This window comes from Physeter macrocephalus, chromosome 5 (assembly GCF_002837175.3).
Source record: "Physeter macrocephalus isolate SW-GA chromosome 5, ASM283717v5, whole genome shotgun sequence".
Lineage (NCBI taxonomy): Eukaryota > Metazoa > Chordata > Mammalia > Artiodactyla > Physeteridae > Physeter > Physeter macrocephalus.
The window spans coordinates 62070603-62078941 of NC_041218.1; the positions used below are offsets into that span (position 1 = coordinate 62070603).

General features: G+C 35.3%; 1 protein-coding gene across 2 annotated transcripts in view; it reads left to right on the plus strand.

Moving 5' to 3' along the window:
• Window positions 1–7410, plus strand: part of SDHAF3 (succinate dehydrogenase complex assembly factor 3) — an 88163-nt gene extending 80753 nt beyond the window's left edge. Inside the window, exon 2 of one of the 2 annotated variants that reach the window (XM_024127365.3) lies at window positions 4868–7410. In XM_024127365.3, the coding sequence (XP_023983133.1) occupies window positions 4868–5071 (204 nt within the window). In that variant the 3' untranslated portion in view covers window positions 5072–7410. The remainder of the gene's footprint in view (window positions 1–4867) is intronic. The other variant, XM_024127372.3, reaches the window with a different exon arrangement.
• Window positions 7411–8339: the final 929 nt, after the last annotated feature.

Consider the following 8339-nt stretch of genomic DNA (forward strand, 5'->3'; position numbering starts at 1 on the left):
AAAAATCCTCAACAAAATACTAGCAAACAGAATCCAACAGCACATTAAAAGGATCATACACCATGATCAAGTGGGATTTATCCCAGGAATGCAAGGATTCTTCAATATACGCAAATCAATCAATGTGATAAAACATATTAACAAATTGAAGGAGAAAAACTATATGATCATCTCAATAGAGGCAGAAAAAGCTTTTGACAAAATTCAACACCCATCTATGATAAAAACCCTCCAGAAAGCAAGCATAGAGGGAACTTACCTCAACATAATAAAGGCCATATATGACAAACCCAGAGCCAACATTGTTCTCAATGGTGAAAAACTGAAACCATTTCCTCTAAGATCAGGAAAAAGACAAGGTTGCCCACTCACACCACCATTGTCCAACATAGTTTTGGAAGTTTTAGCCACAGCAATCAGAGAAGAAAAAGAAATAAAAGGAATCCAAATCAGAAAAGAAGAAATAAAACTCTCACTGTTTGCAGATGACATGATACTCTACATAGAGAATCCTAAAGATGCTATCAGAAAACTACTGGAGCTAATCAATGAATTTGGTAAAGTAGCAGGATACAAAATTAATGCACAGAAATCTCTTGCATCCCTATACACTAATGATGAAAAATCTGAAAGGGAAATTAAGGAAACACTGCCATTTACCACTGCAACAAAAAGAATAAAATATCTAGGAATAAACCTACCTAAGTAGACAAAAGACCTGTATGCAGAAAATTTTAAGACACTGATGAAAGACATTAAAGACGATACAAATAGATGGGGAGATATACCATGTTCTGGAAGAATCAGCATTGTGAAAATGACTCTACTACCCAAAGCAATCTACAGATTCAATGCAATCCCTATCAAACTACCACTGGCATTTTTCACAGAACTAGAAGAAAAAAAATCACACAATTTGTATGTAAACATAAAAGACCCCGAATAGCCAAAGCAATCTTGAGAAAGAAAAACGGAGCTGGAGGAATCAGGCTCCCTGACTTCAGACTATACTACAAAGCTACAGTAATCAAGACAGTATGGTACTGGCACAAAAACAGAAATATAGATTAAGTTCATTTTTTAATAGTTTTTCACTTTCAGGTTGGATAATTTCTACTGACATACTTTCAAGTTCATTGAATCTTTTTATTCTCATCTCTAGTATGCTTTTAAGCCCATTCAGTGAGGATTTTTAAATTTCAGATAACTGCATTTTAGAGTTCTAGAGTTTTCATTTGGTTCTTAGTTTCTTATTTTCTGCTGAGATTTCTCATGTATGCATTTATTATGACATTTTCTTTTATGTATGTGAACATAAATAGCTGCTTCACAATCCTTTGCTGCTAGTTTTAATGTCTGAACCATTTCAGGCATTCCCTTTTCTCTTGATTATGGGTCACATTTTCTGTTTCTTCATGTTTCTTATAATTTTGGATTTTTTTCTGGACACTGTGAATGATAGATACATTGTAGAGACATTATTCCACTATGTTCTTCCAAAGTGTATTGATTTTTGTTTTATCAAGCAGTTAACTTGGCAGAACTCAGATTCCAAACTCTGTGTCCCCCTTGATAAGAAGTGTCTATTTAGTTCTTTTTGCCTTAGCTGGGCTTTAGTCTGTCGTGAGCGTGCTTAGTTAAGGGGTTAGCCAGAGATTTTGGCAGTTTATTTGCAGAATTTGGGGTTCCCCTTTTGTAGTTCTTTTTCTGAGATTTCCCTTTTTCACTTTCCAACTGCTACTGTTCTCCCACACTGTGCTCTGAGTCCTCAGTAACCTTGCAGCACCAACTGGCATCTTCCCTCAGAAAAAATGCCATAAAAGTGGCAATCTAACCCAGTGTTCCGTGCCATTCTCCATTTTGTCAACTCCTTTCTGCTTTCTGATTTGGTTGCTCTCCATTGTCTTGGGATTGTTGTTTGATTATATTTTGTGTAGACTTTATGTTATCTGCAGTAGGGTTGGTCTGATAGAAGGTACTCCACTATTAATGGGAGTAGAACTCCTTGCATAGCTTTTTTTTTAATGTGGTAAAAATACATATGACATAAAATTTACCGCTTTAGCCATTTTTAAGTGTACCACTCAGGGGCATTAATTGCATATACAGTCTTGTTCATCGGTTACCACTGTCTATATCCAAAACTTTTTCTTACCCACACAAACTCTGTGCCCCAAAAGCAGTACATCCCCACTCCCTTTCCCCCAGCCCCTGGTGTCCTCTGTTACACTTTTGTCTCTATAAATTTGCCTGTTCTACATATTTCACGGGTGGAATCCTGCAATATTTGTTTTTTTGTGTCTGGCTTATTTCAGTTTTAGCGTAATGTTTTCAAGTTTCATCTGTGTTGTAGAATGTATCAGAATTCTTTTTAAGTGTGAATAATATTCCATTGTACATACCACATTTTATTTATCTATTCATCTGTTGTTGGATATGTTTCCACATATTTGCTGTTGTGAATAATGAATGCTGTTATGAACATGGATGTACAAGTATCTGTTTGAGTTCCTGCTTTATTTGGGGTATATACCTGTAAGTTGAGTTGCTGGATCATACGGTAATTCTTTAACTTCTTGAGGAACTGCCAAACTGTTTTCCACAGTGGCTATACCATTTTATATTCCCACTAGCAATGTATAAGTTTCCAGTTTCTTCAAATTCTCGCCCATATGTGTTATTTTCCTTTTATTTATTGTCTATTATTATAGTCATCCTAGTGGGTATTAAGTGCTATCATTGTGATTTGGATTTTCATTTCTCTAATGACTAACTATGTTGAGTATCTTTTCATGTCCTTGTTGACGGTTTATGTATCTTTGGAGAAATGTCTACTCAAGTCTCTTGCCCATTTTTTAGTTGTCTTTTTATTGTTGAGTTGTAGGAATTCTTGACATATTCTGGTGATTAAATGCTTATCAGACATATAGTTTGCAAATATTTTTTCCCATTCTGCAGTTTCTTTTCACTCTGAGTGTCTTCTGATGCACAGACGTTTTTAATTTTGATGAAATCCAATTTATCTAGTTTTTCTTTTGTTGCTTATGCTTTTGGTGTCATATTTTAGACTTGTTGCCAAATCCAAGGTCATGAAAATTTACCCGTTTTCTTCCAGGAGTTTTATGGTTTTAGCTCTTATGTTTGTTTTTCATCCATTTTGTGTTAATTTCTGTATATGGTGGGAGGTAGGGGATGCAGCTTTACTCTTTGCATGTGGAAATCCAATTTTCCCAGCAGTATCTGTTGAAGAGATATTCTTTCCCCCATTGATGGACTTGACACCATTGTCAAAAGTCAGTTGGCCATATATGTAAGGGTTTATTTCTGGATGCTCAGTTCTATTCTATTGGTCTATATATATCTACCCTAAAGCCAGTAAGTTTTGAAATTGGGAACTGTGTATGCTCCAACTTTGTTTCTTTTTCAAGATTGTTTTGGCTCTTCAAGGCCTCTCACATTTTCTTATGAATTTGAGTATTGGTTTTTCTATTTCTACAAATGAATAAATTTTTTTAACTTGCTTTTTGGATTCTGATTATTTTAGAGATTAATACAGACATTTAATTCACTTAATGGATTATAAAGAAGTGTCTAAATACTTTGTTTATTAATAAACAATGTTTTGCTTTTATAAGGAATGCCACAATGAACATTCGTTGAAGGCCTCTTGTCCACATGTTGGAAAGTGTCTTTAGGACAGTAGTTCTCAACCTGGGCAGTTTTGCTTGCAAGGAAACATTTGGCAGTCTTTGGAGACATTTTTGATTATCAAGACTTAAGAGGAGGGGTGCTGCAGGCATCTAGTGAGTAGAAACCAGGGACACTATTAAACATCCTACAATGCAAAAACAGATTCCCACCTACACTATTACAAAGTATTATACAATTTGTTAATAGTTCTGAGGTTGAGAAACTATGCTCTGGGGCATATACTTAGAATTTATAAAGCCTTAGGGTGTGTGCAATTTTTTGGTATTATATGAAATGGGTTTCTGTAAAATGTGACAAAGATATTATTTCCAATTCAAATAAAGGTTTGGAATATCTGAAATTAAAGTTTCTTTGATGATGCTGGTATCTAACAGTTATAAGCAATTTAATTATCTTAAACCAGATACAATAGCAGCATCATCCAGAGTTAACTAATTTGTTTACTTACCCAGAGGGTGCACATAATTTAACTTCATGAACTGAAATACAGTGGTACTTCCTGCCTGATTAAAATATTGATTTTAGAGTGAGAATCTGCTTTTAATTAATCTGTGCTAGATAATGGTAGTTGGAATATTAAGTTGAAAGTGAAGACTGAATGAGAGAAAAATTACAGTGTGAAAAATGTAGAATTTTTTTCTGGCAAAGATGGTTGTTAAATATTGAAAGAAAGGTTTGAAAATTTTTTCTAAGTGTGATTTAAATTAGTTTTTAAACTGAAGACAGGGGAATGAACCTAAAGAATTTTGAGACCCACTTTTAAGCCTATAAGACCCATGGCTCCCCATTTGAAAATCTGATGAAAGTTATGGCCCCAGAACTGTGTGCATGTTTGTGTACATACAATTTTGTGTATGATTTTTGGGTGGTTTATGCATGCTCCTGAAGCCCAGTCATGGACCACTCCTACCTGCCTTGAGCCTTCTAGATTTCCAGACTCAGGACTTTGGTAATACAACTCTTGAAATGCTAAAAATAAGATATGTGTATTTGAAATTATCACTGAATAGTGAAGACACAGCTCTATATTGTTTGTGTCTTATTTGCCAAATGCACAAGACTCAGTGGTAGAATTCTTTAAGTTCTTCAACATTAAATGAATGAATACAGAGCTCATTTTAATATCTATAACCTTCAATTTTTTTCTTTTTACTAGGCATATGCAGCAGTGCTATGGCAACAAGCTAATGAAAACAGACACAATTCAACTGAAAAAGCATGTTTTGGAATCTCCCTACCAGAAGAAAGACTTAATGACTTTCGTGATGAGCAAATTGGACAGTTGCAAGAGCTGATGCAAGAAGCCACTAAACCCAATAGGCAGTTTAGTATTACTGAGTCCAGGAAACCAAAATTTTAGTCTATACAATAAAGTTTAACAAAGCATTTCAAATTCAGAGCCCCTTATTTTAACTGTCATTGGTTTTTAAAATTTATTTCTTAAGCTTTTAGGCTTTGAGAATGCCTGGTGTTAATGAAGTATTCTTTTATCTGGGGATGAATGCTCTTTGTAATATACAGATCAGGATCATAAGTGGATGAAACTTTACATTATTGAAGTACCAGCATTTGCTGGATAGGATTTGTTTTTTGGATTGAACAAGAAAGAATGGCTCTAAAATGGACAAGCTTGTGAAATTTTGCCCAAAATTTTTTTATGTATAAATTCGTTTTAATGCTATTCTTGTTCAAGCATTAGCTTCATGGCTTTAGCTTTATAAGTATATTTATTATGATAATGATTGATAGATGTAGAATTCTGAGGTTATTATTTAATTTCCATTTGCATGGAATATATCTTTTTCTATCCCCTCACTTTCAGTCTGTATGTGTCCCTGGAAGTTCCTTTAGCATTTGTTGTGAAGCTTGTTTGGTGGTGCTGAATTCTCAGCTTTTGCTCGTCTGTAAAGCTTTTGATTTCTCCATCAAATCTGAATGAGAGTTTTGCTGGGTAGAGTATTCTTGATTGTAGGTTTTTTCCTTTCATCACTTTTTAGTTATATCATGCCACTCCCTCTGGCCTGCAGAGTTTCTGCTGAAAAATCAGCTGATTGTGATTGGAGTTTTTGCAAGAGGAGGTGAGCTCAAGTCCAGCAAGGTTATTATTTAAATACATTGTTATCCTGAAAATTTCATCACTTCTGCTTTAATAATACATGATTATTCTTTTAAATGTCCCTTCTCCCTAAGTCATTGTTTATTTACAATGAAAAGTTAAAAAGAAGCTTTAGGATTCAGTATTATACATATTACCATTTGTCTATTGATTTTACAATGTTTAATACATTTCTCTGGTGTTTGTTAATAACAGATGACCCCTTAAATTAATTTGTAGTTACCCTGAGAATCTCATTTATGGCCTAATTCATGGGGAGATAAAAACACTTTCATTATTTTTTTAAGTCGATTTATACACTGAAAAAAAAAATAAGCATTTTAGAATGTGACTGGGATTATGAATTTAAAAAAATATTGTATACTAAAACAACTTGCATATATAATTATGTATGTGTACTCTGAGATTTTTTTTAACACCTTTATTGGCGTATAATTGCTTTACAGTGGTGTGTTAGTTTCTGCTTTATAACAAAGTGAATCAGTTATACATATACATATGTTCCCATATCTCTTCCCTCTTGCTTCTCCCTCCCTCCCACCCTCCCTATCTCACCCCTCTAGGTGGTCACAAAGCACTGAGCTGATCTCCCTGTGCTATGCGGCTGCTTTCCACTAGCTATCTATTTTACGTTTGGTAGTGTATATATGTCCATGCAACTCTCTCACTTTGTCACAGCTTACCCTTCCCCCTCCCCATATCCTCAAGTCCATTCTCTAGTAGGTCTGTGTCTTTATTCCCATCTTACCCCTAGGTTCTTCATGACCTGTGCTCTGAGATTCTTAAGTGATCATTTTTCAGATGCAATTGTGTTTATGTCAGCTTTTAAAAAAATTAATTCATATTTGCTCTGTTTTTCTGTCTTGTGCTTTCTCTGTGTGTATGGCTGCTGGGTCCCTCAGTCCTTTCTTCCTCTCTGATCAGTCTATAGACTGATCAGTGAGTCTTTTCTCATAAGTCAGTCAGTAATTAGTCTTTACATTGTAACAGGCTCCAGGAATAAAACAATGAATAAGATAAAGCTCTTGCCCTGAAGTTAGTCTTAACTGTGCATTCAGGAACCCTGTTTCATCATGAACGAATACGTTACGTCCTCAAACTCTTTATAGTACTATCTTTTTCATCTTCTTGGTTAATAGAAACCTAACACCTGTGAGGACACTACTTCCTTGTGTCTTGTGATGTGGGAGTTGGGGATCCTTTAGAACTCACTGTAACAGAGAACCCCCTCCTGTTGTCCCTTTCAACCCATCACTGTGTCACCCTTACTTAAGAATTCTTTCATTTGTAGTATTTTCTTTTGGTTATACATTTTCTTGTTCTTTGGTACCTGGCTCATACCTCTTCATCTCATGTCTTGCCATCATTTTGGTGACATTAGTACTAATCTATGTGGTTGACTTACCTAGTAGCCAGATGGTTCTTTGATGGTTCATTATTCACTTTCACTAATCCAACCACCCATTTTCTTGGCTACACTTAAACCTACTTTATTCAAAACTGAATAAAGCTCCAATTCTGAAATTATGAATTACTACATTCCATACTTTTGTCATTGCATCTTAATGTGATTAGTTTTTTACTCCTTCTGCACCTGTGCATTCTTTCAACAAATACCAAAGAACCTTCATAGGCCAGGCATCATTTTAGAGACTGGGATACAGCAGTTATCAAAGACAAAATATCTATCCCTATGGAATTTACATTCTAAAGGAGGGAAACAAAATACGTAAATAAAATAGGTAGGGTGGTTAGAACTATGAAGAAATAAAGCAAGGATAGGGGATAGAGCTGTGGTTCCCAAAATATGAACTGAGATGCCCCAGGGCACCACAGAAAACCACAGCAGTGCTGCAGGATATTTCAAATTTTTCAGGAAATCACAGCCATATTTATTGGACACCACACAGTTACTAGCTTGAGGTATTTCAGTTTTACTGTTGTATTGCAACATTCTTTTGGATGACATATCTTTGTAAACCTGGGCTATAGCAATTGCTGTGAGAAAAGCAAATACCACACAAAAGTTAGTGACAGAAAATGTCCATTATGATTACAGAGTTTGAGAAGCTGTGTAGTGTCCAGTAGGTGCTAAATTGTTTGTTAGTACTTAAATACCTACTGAGTTGTTTGAACTATGTAGTGAAACTGTTGTGGGGTTTTGTTTTGTTTTGTTTTGTTTGCTGTAGGTGTGCTGTGTAAATACTGAGACACTAAGAGTGTGGGAACTGATGAAATCAGCAGCATGTCAGAGAGTGGTCTGTAACTGTGAACTCATTAGTCTTTTGACCACTCAGTTGGTTCAGTATCATTCCTTTACTGCCTTCATTTCCATCCCAATCTCCCCTAGTTTCTGTGATCTTTCACTTCATCCAACCATTTAGCAATACCCTCAATGTCACTGTCTCCTTTTCCTTTTTCCTCATCTGCTGCTCTCACCAAGGTAACCACTCACTTGCCAAAATTAATAGGGTATTAGTATAAGATTGATATGTTAGGGACTTCCCTGGTG